Raw genomic sequence first — 20035 nt, 5'->3', positions numbered from 1 at the left:
CCCGGTGCATGGAGCCTGCTTCTCCCTCTACCTGTGTCTCTGCCTCTCTCTCTCTCTCTCTCTCTGTGTGTGTGACTGTCATAAAAAAAAAAAAAAAAGAAAAACCAAAACACACTGAGAATCCACTTGTGCCATATATAAGTAGGAACAAAGTAGGATAGAAAGAGAAATGAAGCATGTCGCTGCCTTCATATCCAGGAGTGTTTTTTAGATAAGTCATACTGTGATAAATACTGTGAAAAAGCCACATTGAAATAAATACCACTTAAATCAATCAAATGGAAAAGTCAACAGGATCATATGATCTAGGTTAAAAAGTTCATAGCTCTTGCCCAAATAACTGAAGAGAGAGAGTAACACAATCTCTTTAAAGCTTTTAGTAACTACATCACCTTGGGAAAGAGTCAGTACAAGGTGACTGCTTAAAGCAGAGATTTTGCTGACGTCCACATGATATATGTCAAAGACAGAGCAGAAATGAGCAGTAAAAGATGTCATCACTACCCTCAGGATGGACTAGCCATCAACATTTCCCTCAGTCCTCTGATTGTCTTTATTTGTACCTTGGTCCTATTAGCTCTCTCTCTGTTCCTTTTTCTCTTTCTCTTTATTTGGTATGAATTATCATAAGATTTTAGGTCATGAAAACATTTCTTTTTCTTCTTGCTGATAAGTATGTCTTGAGAGTAAGCAGATTTTAGAGGACATGTGCTGCCAGAAAAGCATTTAAGATTTGAACACAGACCAAATAACACATTCAATCAGTCTCATCAGGGCAAAGGGTCAGCTTTCAGACTGTGGGCAGAAATGGTCAGTCCTTTTTGCTCTGTGCATCCTCAGTGGGGGCTGTCAGTGTTTTGGAGACATTTCTGATCAGAGCAGTATGTGCTGGAAGCTTCTGCCTGTGGTGTTTTTAGGCTTGCTTCACAGGCATTGTGCCTGAGACTTGATGGTGAGCTTGGCAAGCATCCATCTAGGGGCTCCTGGCCTGAGGCTCAGTAAATGACTACTCCATTTTACTGTTTTAGTCATAGCTCACCTTTGGGACTGAAAATTCTGCGCTAAACTCCAGCCCAAAAGCCTGAATAGCTTTTGGTGACTTTATACATTGGTGGGGCTGGTATTCAAAATTCTTAATATTTAACAACCTGTAGTAAGTGGTCACTGAGTAATCAGAACATTTGACAGCTGATGAGCTGATATCTTTTGTTTGGTAGATCCTGGGGAAGGTCAAGAATTCATATTGGAAGGGAGGCGGGCAACAGTGAGGATGCTAATGGGTCTTAGGACCTTTATCCCCTATGGCTGCCCAGGTCCTGTTGTGCCTGAACCAGTCACCTAGTGCCTGTCTGGCTTTGAGCATTGGATGCCTGAAGCTTTCATGGGGTGACCCACTGGCTCTTGCCTGTTACATATTCATGACCCTCACTGGGCCTCACTTGCTACTTGCCTCCATTATCTGTCTACCACTGGAACTAGTGAGCCCCCAATCCGTCTTGTGGCGGCATTGGCCTGAGTCGTGAGAGAGTCATCCTCAATTTAGGAATTTCTCATACAAACAATACTTCATTGGGATTGTTGTTGGACTTTAAGACTAACCTATTACTTGCAAATAGCTGGTTGGGGGAGCTATTGATAGAGCTGCAGTTATAAAGTTGGTTTAAGCACCCTTTCTTCCTTGGTATATAGTGTTAGCTGTTCAATTTATATATACGGTTAGGCTTTATTTTGTCCTCTCTTGTGTCCTGAGTTGTTTCCAATGCACTGTCTGAGGAATTGACTTGATACTCTAAAAGGCTTTGATTTTGTAATGGTATTCAGGATGCCTTTGAAGACATAGTGGCCACATTAGCACTTCGCTAAGACCTGTCGCAAATTAGCACATTTCCCCCCATATTTTTCTCTCCTTTTCTTTCTTTAACTGTCTTTACCCTTTCCCACTCCCACATTTTCTCCTGCACAATTAGTGGGCTGCATAGCCTCACCACCCTCTCCCCCTTTAAAAATAGATTTTATTTATTTATTTGAGAGAGACAGAAAGAGAGATAGAGCACTGAGTGGGGAGGAGAGAAGCAGATTTCCTGCTGAGCAGGGAGCCCCATACAGGGCCTGATCCTTGGATGGTAGGATCAGGACCAGAGCCAAGGCAGACGCTTAATTGACCGAGCCACCCAGGCACCCCTCACCAATCTCCCTTGCCTTTCATCCTGTGCTTTTCCTATGGCTCCTTTTCCTTCCTCATGCCCCTTTATGCTGCTTTCTTTCTTATGACCAGCCTTGTGGCTTTTGTGTACTGTGACTAATGGTCTTTGCATAGTGTGACTAGTTTACAACTTCAGAAATCTTGCTGTTTGGGTGCTATTTGGCTTCTTAGCATTTACCACTGGGAAATTGTAAACACCTCATAAAACATGATTCCTTGCTTTATATTTCTTTGCTTCTTATCTTGAAAAGGACATTGTCTCTGACACATTCATGTTTTAAACTGTGACTCTTTCTATTTTGTAGACAGGGCTGTTGGTGATAAGGTCTGTGAGTGGGTAGCTCAGAAAAGAGCTGCATGCAAACAGATTGTGCTCACATTTAAGGAATCATCATCTATAGGACCCCTTGATCTGCAATTATGAAGGCTGGGTTCTGATTTGCTGGTTGCTCTACTATTTATAGAGCCTGTCATTGCGCATGACCGTCCATGCCCAGGGCTGGGGCCTGGTTGCCAAGAGGCGCTGAGCTGAGCTCAGGCTGCATTGAGAGCAGATTGCACTGAGCGCTCCTGTTTCCCAGGCAGCCTTCCTCTCTTGGCCTCCTTAGCTTTGAGTGGAGCTTCAGCTTCCTTCTAGGACTCTGCTCACCACTCCTCTTCCCAAGGTTGCTGCTTCTGCATCCTCTTGCTACCTGTTTTTGATGTATACCCTGCCCGATGTTTTGCTGTTACTCTCATTTTTTCTAAGGATAGATTCGCTGTCTTTTCTGGAAGCTCTTTATTGCTGATTTTCTCTTGTCGGTGAATGTTAAATATGGTTCACAAGTGATTGATGGCACTGTTTAGGAAATCAGACTCATGTTTGTTGCATGTCAGCTTCCTAGGGAAAGACTTGGAGGTAGAGATTATGTGCAGGGGATTGAATGGGGGGAGCACCCTTGGGATGGAGACAAATAGGACCGTCAGATGGAGAAGTGGAATTGTGTATGTGCAACAGAGACCTCAGCTGATCCCACAAGTTCTGGAAAATGAGAGGGCCCTTCAGAAATGTCCCTAATTGAGGCAAGCACTCACCCTTTCATTGACCAACATTGGCCCTGGGGGAGGGCTTTGGCTGTAAGCTAAGCGGCTTGCTCTCAAGCTGAGGGCAATTCCCAGAAAGGCTTCTGCTAAGAGTCAGGAGCTGCCATTACTCCTAGCAGCTGGGGAAATAAGTACCTGGCTCACAAATGCAGGGTTTGGGTGGTGCCCCACCAGCAGCTACTAACATGTTCCTGTTCTAGTTCTGCTATGGTGGATGCACTTTCTACCCTACTTTTAACTTGATTTTAATACCAATGCAATGTGAGTTTCATACTCTGAGAGTATCTTAAAAATTAAGATATTTATTTTCTTTTTATGGTTTATTTTGGTAAAAAACATGATGTTGATAAATCTTGTCTAAGAGAAAAATGAGTGTAGGTCAGTTTCAACAGAATAAGCCTTGTCTTACTGGACAGCCACTGTCCACGAAATTCACTGTTACTCTGTGCTGATGGCTTTATCTCTTAAAACTAAAGCAGGATGAAGGAATGGTAGATTGAAACCTGTTGTACCAAAAGCAATTTGATAAATTTGTGCAGACCTTTTATCTGGTAGTTATAGTCCGAATATAAAAAATATCATAGAATAGGTATAATCTTTATTAGAAAAATAATGCAAGTGCATCCTTTGGTAGTATCGTTTATGTGGTTGATGAAACAACAGAACAGATGTTGTTTAATCTGCATATGAAGCCACAAGCAGATGGGGTAGACCAGGCTGCCGGAGGGAAATCAGACTGACCTTATATTTCACAGACTAGGTTGTTGACGGAGAGCGTAGATGAGCAGACCAAAACACTGAGTCAAAGTTACTTTTTAATCTATGCTAGAAGCCGAGCGCTCAAGGACCTATAGGATACTATAGAGCAGGAGTAGGCAGGGGTTTTTCTGTAAAAGCCCCCAAAATAACAATTTTTGGCTTTGAGTCCGTATGAACTCTTTTGGAACTATTCACTTCTGCTTGTGTAGCACAGAAGTAGCCATAGACTATATGTACATAAGTGGGCATGGCCGTATTCCAGTAGTGAAATCTGCAAAAATAGTGAGTCAGGTTTGGCCGTAGTTGCTGACCTTTGATAGCATGGGTCAGGTTGCCTGAATTTCAACCGTAGGGTAGATACTAGTAAGTGTCCATTTTCTTATCTGTAAAGTGGGCATCAAACGGTATTTACCTTCTAGACATATGATAAGAAATAATGAAATCATTGCATACACAGTGTTTGACACATAGGAAGTGTTGGATAACCAGGAATGACTATGATTTATGCAACTGTAAAGAATTAAAATTGGATGAAGTTAACAGCTGAACAGTGTTGGGAAAATGTTAAATGGGGCTCAAATTATGTTTAGCTATGCAATAAGATGTGTAAATGGAACTCTTTTTTTTTTTTGTTCTGAGTCTGGCCTGAGGCCCTCAATAGTTGTAGTTGCTAAGGATCATCTTTCAGAGAGAAGAGCTAGACCCCTTTGCAGGACTTGCAAAGGACGTGGCTGTAAAATTGGTTTTGCCAAGAGTTCTGTGGCAGTTTGCTGTTGCTCACCAATATCTGTGCTCTCTTTTTTTGGGCACCTAACCTAAATACATTTTTGACTTTCCCTTGCAGTTAGGTAATGCCCATATAACTGAATTCTAGTTAATGAAGTGTAAGAAGAAATGATGTATGCCATTTATAGGCCTGGCCTTTTGAAACTCTCCCACACATTCCTGGCTTTTTCTCCATAAACTAGTAGAGTGGAGAGGATGTTGTGGATCTAGAGGGACAAGATGGATGGTGCCTTGCCCCCTAAATGATTCTGTGGAGCAGAGTACCTATCCTCCTTGCTGATAACAAGACATAAACTTTTATTTTGTTGATGTACTGAGATTTTGGTGTTGCTTGCCTCAGCAGAGTGCATTGCATTTATAACCACCCATCACCAATTTTAGGCTAAATGGATAAAGGCTGAGGATCAAGTTATGAGAGATTAGAGCCGTGCTATTAATAGAACCTTCTGTGAAAATGGAAAAGTTCTATCTGCATCATCTAATACCTCTCGCCACATGTGATACCGAACAATTGGAATGTGGCTTGTACACCTGAGGACCTGAGTTTGTAGTTTAAGTTTAGTTAAAATTTAAATGTAAACAGCCGCATGTGGCTAGTAGCTATCCTATTGGATAGAGCAGAGGATGACAGTCTGGAAATTGCTTTAGCAGTGCACCTGAGTCTCATCTGAAGCCCATTTAAGACTAGTGAGAGTGATTTTAGAGAGACTACTGGGAAAGCTTGACTTGTATCCTCAGAGCCTGTGTGCCAAGGTGGGTGCCAGACCATGTGAGAGAATTTCAAAGGACCAGAGACCATAGCAGGCCTGCTGCTCTAGCAGAGGAGTGAGCAGAGTTGGCTGCATCGGAAACAACCTGCTTTCCCAGAATGTGTCGGGGCGAAGGACACATGAGTATTTCTTATAGGTCTCTTGGGAGAAAGTGCCTGGAGTCGCTTTAAACCCTGTATAAGAGGAAACCAGGAAGAATGATAGGGCCTCATTAAAGTGGCACTGGTTTTGTGACTAGAAGTGGCTAGAAGACTTTTTAATTATCTGAGAATGACCAAAGATATTGTAGAGTCCACTCAAAATTTTGTGTAGCATTGGGAGAAAGGTAACTCCTCATCGTGGGTTTGAGGGACAGCAGGAAGAGAGACTATAGTTGTTTTCTGAGTGTTACCCTGTGATCCCTGCTTAGGTTAATCTAACAGTTAAAATTAAAATGCACTTGAAGCTCCTTAAAGGAGATGTATCTCCAATAGTTTCAACCTCAAAGTCTCCTTTTATTCTTTTCCCTGCTCCAATTGTGGAGGCTGTGTTTTGTGTCTTAGGTTCATTTAGATGCAGAATCAGAGACCTACTGCCATTTAGGATATGTTATATGGATATATGTGCCATTTAATGGAATTTAAGAAAGAGACCCATAGTAGGCGCTGACCTCACAGAGATGAGTGGAGAGTTGGTTGTGGATTCAGGGCCTCCCTCCTCACCGTATATAGTGAAATGCCAGAGGTATGACTTGGAACTACCCCACTGGCTGCTGCTTTTCCTTCTGCTATCAACTGATTTTTTTGTCCTCACCATGGTTTCTGTACCTTATAACTGTTAGCCTATACAAGAGCCACAGAGCTTCCGTCAGGCCTTCTACATCCTTGTTACCCAAAGATTGATCTGCACATGAGAGCATTGGAAGCCTGGGAGCTTGTTAGAAATTCTGGATCTCAAAAAAAAAAAAAAAAAAAAAAAGAAAAAAAAGAAAAAAAAATTCTGAATCTCAGGTCCTACAATCTGCATTTTAATAAGAATCCTAGGCTATAGATATACATATTAAAGTTTGAGAAACACTCGTCTATAGAATGACTTTTCTTTTCTTTTCTTTTCTTTTCTTTTCTTTTCTTTTCTTTTCCTTTCCTTTTCTTTTCCATTCTTTTCTTTCTTTTCTTTTTCCAGTTTTAGCTTCTGTGCTAGATGGCCCAGGCTCTTGGTATTTCTCTATCAGACTGTCAAGATAGAGTGACTTCCTTGATCATTCTTCTAATATAGGATCATTAAAATCACAAATGACAAAGTTGTTTTAATCTTGGAGGTCCCTCTGTACATACTGCAATAGGGACTAGTGTTATTCTGACTAGAATCACTCACTAATGACACAGCAAGGGGCAGGAGCTGGTACTAGAGTGGGAATTCTCAATGTAGTTATGGGATGGCAGAATTAGCTGAGGACTTGTTAGAAATGCGGATTCTCAGCTCCTGTCCCAGGTTTACTGAATTAGAAGCTCTGAGGGTCGGGGGCCCAGCAGTCTGTATTTTTTTTTATCAGCCTTCCTGGTAGCTCTGATTCTTGATAAAGTTAGAGAACCACTGAATTAGGGTAATGCAAACTTCTGTAGCAAACATACACTTTAATAACTCTAACAAAATAGAAATTTGTTACTCATTTAAGGATATCGTGGGTGAATAGGTTCACAGAGTGGCTTCCTCCATGCAGTTATTCAGGGATCCAGGCTGATAAAGCCACTACCATCTTCAATATGTGACTTCCAAGTCTCTTCTGAGGGTCATTCCAGCTAAAAGAAAGGCACATGGAGAAGTGGCTATGGGAAGTATTCATGGGCTAGATCTAGAAATGGCCTACATTTCTTATTACATATTCCACTGGCTAGAGCTCAGTTCTATCTAATGTCTCTACCTAAGTGCAAAGGGTCCTGGGAAATGTCTAGCCTAGCTTGTCCCCAAGAAAAAGAGGCAAGCATGGGTTTTAGTGAGCAGCTAATAGTCTGGTCATAAACTCATTTCTGAGATTTTCTGTATTCGGGATCTATTTTACCATAAACCTCTTTGGCAGTCTAGTAAAGCCCATGGATTCAATTGTAGAATGTTTTTATTTTATTTATTTTATTTTATTTTATTTTTTTAGAATGTTTTTAAATGCATAAAATCATGTGTGTGTGTATATATATAATTATAAAGGAAGTCATTATAAATTATTAAACACATTTTGGGCAGAGCAATATATGGCTTCTTTATTAATGAATTAAATAATAAGTTCTAGCGGCAGATTTGTTAACTACTATGATTGTGAAGTAGTGATGATTATAAATTGGTATTTCAAGATAGCTACAGCCACTAATTAAATATGTAAATATATTTGATTCCTGTTGGTGGCAAAAGTCACTGATATTATTAATAATATCAGGTTTATAGCCTACTTTCATAATTGAGTGATATGCTAGATTAGTGTAGAGATCAGTGACAATAAAGACATAATTTTTCCTCATCCATGTTAATTGGCTGTCCTCTTCATCTGCCTTGAATTTTATCCATGGATCCAAGAAATTTTGCTATATACTTTATTTCTAGCCTTGAATGAAGAGACTCATTGAGGTTTTATGAGGTATTATTATATACTTTATGAAAATATCAGCTTATTTAGTATCATAATACTTGTATATGGTAAATTTGTATTTTGTGTACCTTTCAACCTTGGTGTTCTCAGGTATAGCAATAACACGAAAGCAATCCTATTTGAGTGCTCAATGATTCGATGTAAGTTTCATTTGTTCAGAAACTTCATCAGTAAACCGGACGGTAATTTGATCTTATCTAACAATAACTCTTATCTAAAAATGATAACTTTTTCAATTTCTTCTTCATTTATCTAAATTGTTTATAGACTTTTTCTTGTTTTATTTTTTTAAAAAAATATTTATTTGAGCAAGAGAGTGAGAGCGAGCAAAGTCAGAGGAGGGGCAGAGGGAGAGGGAGAAGCAGACTCCCTGCTGAGTAGGGAGCCCCATTTAGGGCTCCATCCCAGGACCTCACGATCATGATCTGAGCCAAAGGCAGATGTTTGACTGAGCCACCCAGGCACCCCCTTTTTCTTGTTTTTTTTTTTTTTTTTTTTTTAAAGATTTTGTTTATTTATTCATAGAGACACACAGAGAGAGAGGCAGAGACACAGGCAGAGGGAGAAGCAGGCTCCATACAGGAAGCCTGACGTGGGACTCAGTCCTGGGTCTCCAGGATCACACCCCAGGCTGCAGGTGGCACTAAACTGCTGCGCAACCGGGGCTGCCCTTTTATTCTTGTTTTAATCAACCTGCATATATTTCTCTGCACTTCCTTGGTGCCCAGTTCTGCAAATATATGTACATCAGTATCTCTGACTATATTTCTGCCCTGTATACCTCACAGCAGAGTGCCCTTACGGGCATGGGTGTTGGCTTGGCATCAGAAAGACCTGAGTTCTCATCTGGGCTTTTATAATTGCAGATCGCCTTAGGTAGATTACTTAGCCCTGATAAGTCTCAGTTTGCTTGCTTAGGAAGTGGATATAATAGGCTTAGCACCTAAGTAGTCCTTAGTAAATTGTTGCTGTTAATGTCTCCTCCTTTTTTATGCCAATCTACACAACCAAACTGGTTAAGTCAAGTACTCAACCCTTTGAGGAAAATAGCTAGTCATCTAAAAGCATAACAGAAGAGTATACATTGGAATTTTTTGTTTGCAGGCAAGAGTCTGACATAAACCAAAAGAGAATTTATTAGAAATACTTGATAAAGCTCACAATCAAGACTGATTCTGGTTAGAACAGACAAAACTAGGCAGATTCAGAAGGTCTTTGGTATAGCTACTAGACTGATGATTTCCTACTAACTTTTTTTTTCAGTCTTTACATCCTTCCATTTAATATTCAGTGTCCAAGCAGAAAAACTTCAATGGGTTGAGCCTTGGCCATGTGTCTACTGATTAACTATACAGGTCATAAGGAGCAAGATCTGGAGGGGGCTGTGGAGCACTTTGTATCAAGACCGCGTATCTTGAGAAGTTATTACCCAAAAGGTGCTGCTAAAATGGGGTGGCCTAAAAATGGCAGAAATTCACTGCTGAGAGATTTTGAAGTGTTTATTATGTACTGGTTAAAGGGTGTTCAGGCAAGATCAGGTGAATAGAGAAATGGACTTGATACCAACACCATCAAACCCTGTTAACATCTGTAAGAACCTACTGTTTAAAATAAAATTTTATTCTGTTAGATGTTGTGGCTTACTTTTATAATATTTAGGACAAGCAAGTCTACTAAAACTAGGATCTATAATTCTTTGCAGTAGTTTAGAGAAATGAGCAGGGTGACTGCCCAGTGATGACTCTCTATCATGTCTGTGTTTATAACTGCGACCTGCTGATGGGTGAATTGCTGCTGCAACATCTAGGAAATGAAATAGTAATGATAATGATGATAACTTATGGACTACCTTTTGTTATATTTTTACTGTTGTGAGTACCTAATGTGGATTATCTCATTTAAAAACCATGATAACTTCTTGAGAGAGGCATTATTATATGACAGATGAAGAGACTGAGGCACAGAGAAGTAATTTGCCTACCTACTCCATGACAGAGCTTATACAGAGTAAGTGCTCTGGATTCTCTGTAGCAAAGAACTCTCTCTCCTGATGATCATGGGTAGTTGGTACTTCATGTGTGTCTGTCAGCAAGATGCACCAATCATGTGATTAATTTTCCTTTTATATCTGATTAATAACATGATTTTTGTCTTTAAGAATATATTTATTGAAAAAAACAAAAACAAAAACAAGAATATATTTATTGGGCATCTGGGTGGCTCAATCAGTTAAGCATCTGACTTCAGCTCATGTCATTATCTTGGGGTCCTGGGATTGAGCCCCCGTATCAGCCTCCCTGCTCAGCTGGGAGTCTGCTTGAGATTCTCTCTCCTTCTCCCCCTGCCCCTCCCCCTGCTTGTACTCTCTCTGTCTCAAATAAATAAATAAATAAAATCTTTAAAAAAATCTTTTATTCACACAAGTGAAATGCATAATAATCATATCCAACACTTAAGTATCACTACACACCAGATGTGCTTCTGAGGACGTACATTAATTCATTTATTCATCTCAACAGCCCTATGAAGTAAGTTCTTGTTTTAATCACCATTTTACAGATGAAGAAATGGTTAAGTAACTATCCAAGATCACACAACTAGGAATTGACAGAGGTAGTAAGTGACAGAGACTGCTAGCTGTAGTCCCTGTACAATATAGTGTAGTGCTTATAAAAAGTTATTTAAAAATAGTGCAGTGTATTTGGCTATGATAGAAATCACGCAGGCCTACATGGTGGTGCTCAGATCTTTAAAAAAATCTGGAAGTGTAAAGAAAATGGCGAAGTTAAGGGAAGGATGGTTTAAACTGTTTCTGATGTTTATTATCACAAGTAATGTGGTACCTTAAACACCTTCCCACTTGGTAGAATTTCTCCAGAGTACATACAGGGATGCAGTGTTTACTGAGCTACTGCTGTCCAGAAGGACCACACCAACATGTTTTAATCTTAATCTTTAAAAAAATTAAAAAAAAAAGATTTTATTTATTTATTCATGAGAGACACACAGAGAGAGGCAGACACATAGGCAGAGGGAGAAACAGGCTCCCTGCAGGGAACACGATGCAGGACTTGATCCCAGGACATCAGGATCACGACCTGAGCCGAAGGCAGATGCTCAACCACTGAGCCACCTAGGCACCCCGATCTTAATCTTTTTTTGAGGCTGTCACATTAAGGGAGCTTTATGGGTTTTTTTCCCCCAAGTGTTTTTAGAATTTGTAGGCCAGGAGAAGTATTAGTGATCATACAAGTTAAACAAAATTCGGTTGCTTATTATTCATAGGAACACAAGAGAAGGAGGATCTACATTCTTACCAAAGAAATACACTGACCTCATACCACTGTGACAGAAACGAGTATATTAGCAAACACTTATCAATTCCACCAGTGCACACATTTCTGAACTAGCAAGAATGCAGGGGATGTGGAAGTTAGTGCCACCTAGTGGTAAGACTGAGCTCTGCTTCCTAGAGGTTCTGTCTTCAAAGTACAGAAAAAATACCAGAGGAGCTTGTTAAAAAGAGGTTCTTTACATACTTGAAACTAATGTAACATTGTGTGTCAATTATACTTAAATAAAAGTAAAAAATAAAAAAGAGGTGCTTGGGTGGCACAGCTGGTTGAACATCTGACTTGGTTTCTGCTCGGGTCATAATCTCAGGGTTGTGAGATGACGCCCTATATGGGGCTGCACTGAATGTGGAGCCTGCTTGAGAGCCTGTCTCTCCCTCTCCCTCTGCCCTTCCACTCTCCACTCATGCTCTCTCTTTCTCTCTAAAGTAAATCTTTAAGTAAGTAATTAAATAAATAAAGGGAAAAGGAGAATGACACCCCCCTCCCCAAAAAATCTCCAAACCCAAGCCAAAAACTGACATTTTTGGCCTCACTCCTAGAGAGTCTAATTCAGAAGGGAACAGAGGAAAGGGGAGAGAGAGCATGGGCACGCACGCATGTGTGTGTTTGGGAAGGATGTCTAAGAACCTGCATGTTTAAAAGGCAGCCCCACATGGTGGTTGGTTTTGATGGTTTGGTCCTAACTGCTCCAGAAAGCATTTTAGGGATTGGCCCAGCTCCCTCTTCTTAATCCTCTTCTCTGACAGCTGCTGCAGTGTCTCTGGATTATGTGGAAATTGTGGGGATCTTCTGGGACTATTTTGGGTTGAAGAGGATCCAGCTGAGCTTGCACACAGAGAAGGGATGGGAATAGGCCAATATGTTTGGGGATGAGAGAAAAGCACCTAAACAAGTGACCTCAGTTTTGTTAAGTCCATTTGCATTTCTTTCTTTCTTATTGATTTCTGTTGACCTCAGTGCTACTTTTGACTTTGTGGGTCACACCCTACGTTTGTCCTTTTTCTCCTTCTTCCTGTCCTTCAGCCTGGTATTCAGAGTCTCCATAATCAGACCTTCTCCAGTGTTTGTTGGTGGGAATCCCCACTCATCTTTCTGCTTCTCCCCTTGAAATTCTTAACCTCTATTTTTTAAATGCTTTTACTGCAGTCTTTAAGTTTTATTTATTTAAAAAAATTTTATTTACTGATGAGAGACACACACACACACACACACAGAGAAGCAGAGACATAGGCAGAGGGAGAAGCAGGCTCCCTGATCCCAGGTCCTGGAATCATGCCCTGAGCCCAAGGCATTAACCACTAAGCCACCCAAGTGGCTGATATCATACACCCAAGTGTATGATAAGTGCCCCTTATCATACACCTTTTAAAAGTCCTAAGACCGTTGGGGTGCCTAGGTGGCTCAGAGGATTAAGCAAATGACTCTTTCAGCTAAGGTCTTGATCTCAGCATCATGAGTTCAAGTCCTATGTTGGGCTCCACGCCCAGTGTGGAGCGTACTTTAAAAAAACATTCGAGGGGATCCCTGGGTGGCTCAGCGGTTTAGTGCCTGCCTTTGGCCCAGGGCGTGATCCTGCAGTCCCGGGATCGAGTCCCTCGTTGGGTTCCCGGCATGGAGCCTGCTTCTCCCTCTGCCTGTGTCTCTGCCTCTCTCTCTCTGTCTATCATGAATAAATAAATCTTAAAAAAAAAAAACATTCGAAGGACCCACAACCTCACCGAAGCCCGCCGTGGAGCATTTAACACCCCCACCCTCTAATTTCCCACCATACTTCGTTCATAGCTCATATGCTCATCCTTGTGTTGTGATATAATGTTTCCTATTGCTGCATAAATATGTTACCCACCCATCTATCACTTTACTTATTCATTCATTCCTTGTGTTGTTTCCCTTGCCTGGAATATAAATTCTATTCATTCTTCAAGTGCCACCCACACAACTAAGTCAAATATAGACTATTTTCGGTTTCATTCATTGATTCCTACTCTGAGATCTGCTGGCACTGTGTCCTCAACTGCCCGTTTTAACTCTTAATTACACGTGCCAGAATATATATGAATTTCTGCTCTTTGGGAAATTGTAAGCTATATGAGGACAGAGATCATTTTATGTAATTCTTTGATATTTTCCAAACTCATGCATTCTCAAATGCTTAATGTGGTTTAACTGAGCTTGTACTCATTCCTTTATTGCATTGCCTCCACTTAGTTTAGAATTTTCACTTTTTGGTGTTTTGTGATGATGCTTTACCTTCCTGCTTTCCTGCCTTCAGAGTCTGATCTCAGGAATGCAGGGTGACACTTTGCCATGTAACAATATGCAGCCCTGCTCCTTTATGAGCCTTCATGCCCAAGTGGAAATAGCTCTCCTTTACACGTAGTCTGATGTAAATACACATAAGTAAAGCAATGTTCTTACCTGCTGTTTTTTTAAACTGGCTCTACTGAATTATTATTATTTTAAAAGATTTATGTATTTATTTGAGAGAGAGAGAGGGTGTGCATGTGTGCATGAGGTGGGGAAGGGGTAAAGGGAGAGGCAGAGGTAGAGAGGGAATCTCAAGCAGACTCCCTGCTGAACACATAGTCAGATGCCAGGCTCCATCCCAGGACCCTGAGATCATGACCTGAGCTGAAACCAAGAGTCAGACGCTTAACCGGCTGAGCCACCCAGGGGCCCCTGGCTTTACTGAATTAAAAGCATGTTTTATTGTAGGGTCACTCTGGGCTCTGAGATACTGAGGTGCTTCACAGAACACATAAGCTTGTGGTTTGAGCCTCCTTCTACATACATGCTCCCATCAGAAATGTAAAAGGATCTCATTGAGCTTGGTGACTTTTGAAGCTCTTTGTATAAGTAGCACTAGAGACTGACCAGAAAATAACTCAATACAAATCTGGACTTGTTTGGGTTTGTGTTCCACTACAGGGATTCAGAGCAAGCCCTCGGCATCTTAGAAGACGAGCAGCAGCGGCTGCAGCTGCTCGCCTGGAAGAAGCCAAGCCTGTGGTGGAAGTTCACCATCAAAGTGAGCAAGAGATTTCCGTGAGGAAACGAAGAATCAAGAAAAATAGCCGAGTCCAACCAGAATTCTATCACTCCATTCAAGGTGCTTCAACCAGAAGGCCTGTAAGTAGAGAACTTTTATAAGGATATTAAATCCATGGTATGACGGTTCTTTTAGTTTTAAAACATTGTCAGATTAAATCATCAGGTTACTCTATTGTTGTTTGCCTCAGTAAGTGCTCTGAACCCATATGAATTCCAGGAAGGAGTGCGATTTCACAGAAAGTGCTGGACCAGAGAGTTGTCAAAGAAGCCAGAGCTGGCCACTGCAGACGGGGTGATTTAAAAACTGGTGAATTCTAAGCTATATTAGAGCGAGGGTTGAGAATGAGAGCAGGGGCCACAGAGTCAGTAAGCTGAGATACAATAATGATGAGATCAGAGCTGATGAAGAGGGGCAACAAGAAGCCAGTATCAGCATAATAGAAGTAGAGGACAGAAAGGTAAGGCTGGAATCTGGGGCGGTAGCTGAGCTCCAACGGGAGGTGGCTCTTTGGCCCATAAGGCTGGTACTGGCCTCTGCAGCCAGCCAGGGCGACAGTAAGTGTGCTAGCCTTCTCAGATTTGGCCTTTGTTTTGGTCCAAGGCAGCAAGCAGCATTGTCCTTTTCTAACCAAATGCTCTGTGTCTCTGTTGGCTGCAGCTACTTCACCTGGAAATTTGGGCTCACACGGGAGCTGGTCTCCACAGAGACCACATTCTTCTGTGTGCTCTGATATTTTTCTTGGTTCGGGTTCTCACACATGGACTTTTTTCCCAGGTTGTGATGGTTACAGATTTGGGGGTTAGAATATGCCACTGTAAAACTTTTCCAAAAAATATTTCATAACTGAAATAATTTTACATTGCTTTAGCATTAAAAAGACTTTTCCCTGTGGTTCACTCATGTGTTGTGGGGAGCCTGTTTTTGTGATCTCTCATGCTAACCTAGGGGAACCACCAAGATTTGACTTGATAATAGGTTTTTGTAAATTATTATAACAGAACTGCCCTTCCGTGGGGGAAACTGTGCTGCCGGCAAAGTGGAGGTTGCTAGAAGGCCAGGAGAATGTCTGACTCAGTGAACAGGCCAGTGACAATGGCAAGAAGCTAAATTCCTTTATAGGAAAGGTCCTGTGTATCTTGGACCAATGGTAAAATAAGCTTATATTTAGAGATGAGAGTCTTCTTTTCAATGGTTTAATGAAACAAACTGTGTAGAATTTGGTATCTATGTGATATTTAATATGAAGTGGTAGGAAAAATTATTCATTTAATAAACATGAGCTTTTTTATATAGGAAATAAGGGATACATAGATATATATTAATAACTGACAGTTCTTGAGGGTTCACTTTATAATAGGACTCACTTAATGACCCTGTGAAGTAGGTGTTGTTATTATTACCATTTTATGGATGATGACACTGTGGTTCAGAGATTATAAATAATAGGCCCAGGTTTAACTAGCTGTTTGTGATAGAGTCTAAGATTTGGATTTAGGCAGCCTGTTCTAGAACCCAAGCACTTAGCTCTACAACCTGTCACCTTCTTCTACATGGGCTCTAGGAACTCACAGCTGAGTCAGTGGACTGACATGCAAACAAGGAAATCTGATGCATGTCTGTGTTATGAAAATGCTATTGTGCAGTTATGAACAGGGACTATGGAAGCACTGTGAATGGTCAGAAATATTTAGAGGAAAGCAGATGCCTGAGATTAGTCCTGAAAAATGGGTTTATCAGGTGGAAAGTGGAGGTAGGTATCTCTGATGAGAAGATCCTTGTACAAAAGCACAGAGGTGTGAAAAGGTATGGCATTCTCAAGGAACAGCTGGAGGTGGTGCTGGTAGATGAGACTGGTTGAGTCAGGCAGGGCTAGATCACTAAGGTATTGTATATTATGCTAAATAGTTGAATTTATCTTCTGTGATTGGGATCTGTTGAAGGTAAACAAAAAGGCACATTGGTTCTCTTGCTCAGAATCTAGCTAATTCCTTGCAGCTTCTAATCTTCCCATGAGGCTCAGGTTGTATAAGTAATTATTGTCACACTTTAGAAACCCTCAACCACCATTATTCTCTCATGAGCACTGTATTAACTGCCTTGGGTAATAAGATGTAATCCTCTGTGACTTTGAAATTGGTATCTACTTTGTCCTTGAATGCCTATCTTCTCTGTTTGTCTGGTGAATTACAGTTCGCCCCTTAAGATTGACTCATAACCAAGCAATTTGTTCAAGAAAGTCTTTTCTGATCCTTCCTATCATAGTGAGATACTTTTTGTATCATGGGTCTCAAGATCTGCACTTTGTACAGATCTCCTACATAGCAATTATTCAAGTGAAAAAATCAGGCCCTGTAGGAAAATGGACATGGGTTCAAGTTCTGCTCTGTGTAACTGGAAAGACACAGGTAGCATGCTAAGAGAATTTAACTGAAGAGAGTTTAATGAAAGGACTATTTGCAAAGGTGTGGGCAGGGCTCAGGTACTCTGCTAACCTTCAAGAGAAGCCTGCCTATCTACCATTCCTAGCCCAAATAGGCAGCAGATGGCACTGGTCTTACTGGGTCCTGGTAAGAATTGCTGAGGCCATGAAAGAGGAGCTATGCAGGAAGCCTGATGTGGGACTCGATCCCAGGGCCCTGGGATCACGACCTGAGCCAAAGGCAGACGCTCAACCACTGAGCCGCCCAGGTGCCCTTTGCCATGCATTTTATTGTTCCTCTCTTTTTGTTGTAGGGAGTAACAAGAGTCTTTCTATCTCTTGGTCTCTCATGCGCACCTGTTAATATATAACAATCCTTAGCCTTAAGAAGTATTTAGGTGTTTGTGTTGGGGGTGGGATGAGGGGAAATTAAAATTTTAGAGCACTTGCAAATAATCAGGGACAGAGTCCATTCCTGTTACATCTCATTAATTCCAGTTTTTCATACAGTGCATTTCCTTGTGACTTAGAATTTCTGAGACTTTCTCACGGAGGTGCAAGAATACCTGATTAAAGATTGCTTGTGCTCCCAGGTCATAGCCCAAGCTGTAGCTTGCTCCCCCTGCTGGCAAAACTTTGGCCCATGAGGCTCCCACCACAAGTAACTGGATTATTAAACCTGATAATTTTGACTCAGGAATTAGAGGACAGGTAGGCTTAACACAGATAACTAGTGGTCCTGCTTTCTGAAATGGTAAACATTGAAGAAGAAGAAGGTTTGAGCTGCTGAGTCAAAATCAAATTTCCAATTTGGATATGTTCAGGTTATAAATCTCTGTTGGAGGGGCGCCTGGGTGGCTCAGTTGGTTAAGCCTCCAACTCTTGGTTTCGGCTCAGGTTGTGATCTCATGGGCTGTGATCTCATGGGTCTCAAGATCAAGCCCTATATCAGGCTCCTTGCTCAGATGGGAGTCAGCTTGAAGATTTTCTCCCTCTGCCCCTATCTCCACTTGCTTGTGCACTCATTGTAAAGCTGCAAGATATTTTGGAACACTGCATAGTTTTAATTTTTTAAAAATTAGTATTAACAGGATTTCAGGTCATCTTTGTAGTTGGGAACTTGCTACAGTGTGGAAAAGCTAACTACACATCCTTGAGCTCATTAAAAATATAGCAGGATGTTTCTCTGTTCCTTTCCTGCTTAGATTATTAAATGGTCTTCCCTTTCCTTTTCAAATATGTAGGACCAGGAGCCCAGCTTTATTTGCATAACCTTAGGACACTTCCCTTTCTGTGGAAAGCTTGACTGTACAGCTCATACCTTACTTTGGCTTAATTAATTGGCAAATACAAAGCTTCTAAAGGAAATGTTTGTTTCCTTTTCTCTTTGGAATTCTAGAGTGAGTTATTTTTTTTTTTAAAGATTTTATTTATTTATTCACAAGAGACAGAGAGAGAGGCAGGGACACAGGTAGAGGGAGAAGCAGGCCCCATGCAGGAACCCCAACGTGGGACTTGATCCTGGGACCCTGGGATCACGCTCTGAGCCAAAGGGAGACGCTCAACCATTGAGCCACCCAGGCATCCCTAGAGAGTGAATTAAACTAATAAAGTCAAATTTCTTTTGCTAACTGCCTCAAAGGATTTACTGAATTACACCCCAGCAACTTACTGAGTCTGCTGTGATTTGCTATGCCTCCCTTACATAATCTTACAAAAGATTTCATTTACTATAAATTTGTTAACAATAGGTATAAGAATAATGGATGTACAGAAGCATGTAAGGTAGGTGGATTGTTAAATGAACAGTGCTAATACAGATAGAATTTAATTTCTCAAACATCATGAAACCAGGATTAACTTGGTGAAGGGATTCATGTGCTTTATTTGGAGAAAAATAAACATATCTTTCTAACTTGTGATTCTTTCCCAGGTCAGCATTTCGACTACAGCAAGGCCTGTTACTATTCCTTTTAAATCTTTCTCATCTGCTGGGTTACCTGTTGTCTTAAAAACTTTTAATTCTTTCAGCTCCGAGCAAAGGAAGCTTAAAGAAAACTCAAGTATTAGACTCTGTTAGGTAGCCACTTATACCTCCAAAATTTTCCTGAACAACTGTAGATCAAAGGACTGAAAAGAAAGCCCTTTCAAAGATGGTCTTTAAATGGTGTTGGGAAATGTGGATGGGTATAAATTCCTTTATTTTAAAGAACACCCTTGAAGCTTCCTTTGGAATTCTGTTTGGCATTTAACAGCTCTCTTTGCCTGTGGTTACTGCTTGATCTTTGTCCTCAATCCCCTGGGTTATAATAGAAAACCCTTCCTTGTATCCTCTGTGAAGAAGGAGCAGCTTGGCCTATCTGCTACTATGTTACTGTCAGTCCTTGGGAATCAAAATGTTAAAGTTTGATGGGGTCTTAGAGCTTATCTGATTCAGAGCTTCCCCTAATGCAAGATTTACTTCATTCCTCTGAGTGATAAGATCACCTATTGTTAGATAGCTCTAAAGTAGCAAGTTAGTTGTACTTGGAATAAAAAAGTTATTTGTTTTCTAGGTTCATGGTTCTATTTCTATAGACCTTTTGTCCTAGATCTATCTCTCAACCTTTCTACATAGTACCTTTGGTACACTCCTTTAAACCACCTCCTGGTGAGTGGCAAGGTTCTGTCTGGTTTCTCCCTGTCGTCCCACCCTCTTCCACCACCTTCCCGCCACCCCCTCAGCTGATGATTATGGTTCAAGAAAATCAAACTATGGAAATTGAATATATCCAAAGAGAGCTTAGTTTCTTCCTTGGGAGAAGGGAGGTCAGTTCTTAAAACGACAGTAATGTTTCAGGAAAATTATTGCTTTGCAGTAGTGGCACTTTGTAGTTAAATAGCACTTCCTATTTTTTTTTTAAAGCATGTTCATATTCATTATGTTATTTAATCTGCACAACCAACTTGTGCATTGGGTAGGACACACATTTTTTCTTAAGACTTTTTAT

The 20035-nt window shown here is 40.9% G+C and overlaps 1 protein-coding gene across 18 annotated transcripts in view; it reads left to right on the top strand.

Annotated features, from left to right (window-relative positions):
* The window catches only part of DST (dystonin), a 479832-nt gene that overhangs the window by 43856 nt on the left and 415941 nt on the right, over nt 1–20035 (top strand). For all 18 annotated transcript variants that reach the window (XM_025991085.2, XM_072734513.1, XM_072734492.1 and 15 more), the window contains exon 3: nt 14503–14703. In XM_025991085.2, the coding sequence (XP_025846870.1) occupies nt 14503–14703 (201 nt within the window). The remainder of the gene's footprint in view (nt 1–14502; nt 14704–20035) is intronic.

Source organism: Vulpes vulpes, chromosome 1 (assembly GCF_048418805.1).
Source record: "Vulpes vulpes isolate BD-2025 chromosome 1, VulVul3, whole genome shotgun sequence".
NCBI classification, from domain to species: domain Eukaryota; kingdom Metazoa; phylum Chordata; class Mammalia; order Carnivora; family Canidae; genus Vulpes; species Vulpes vulpes.
This window is presented reverse-complemented; position numbering and strand designations above follow the sequence as displayed.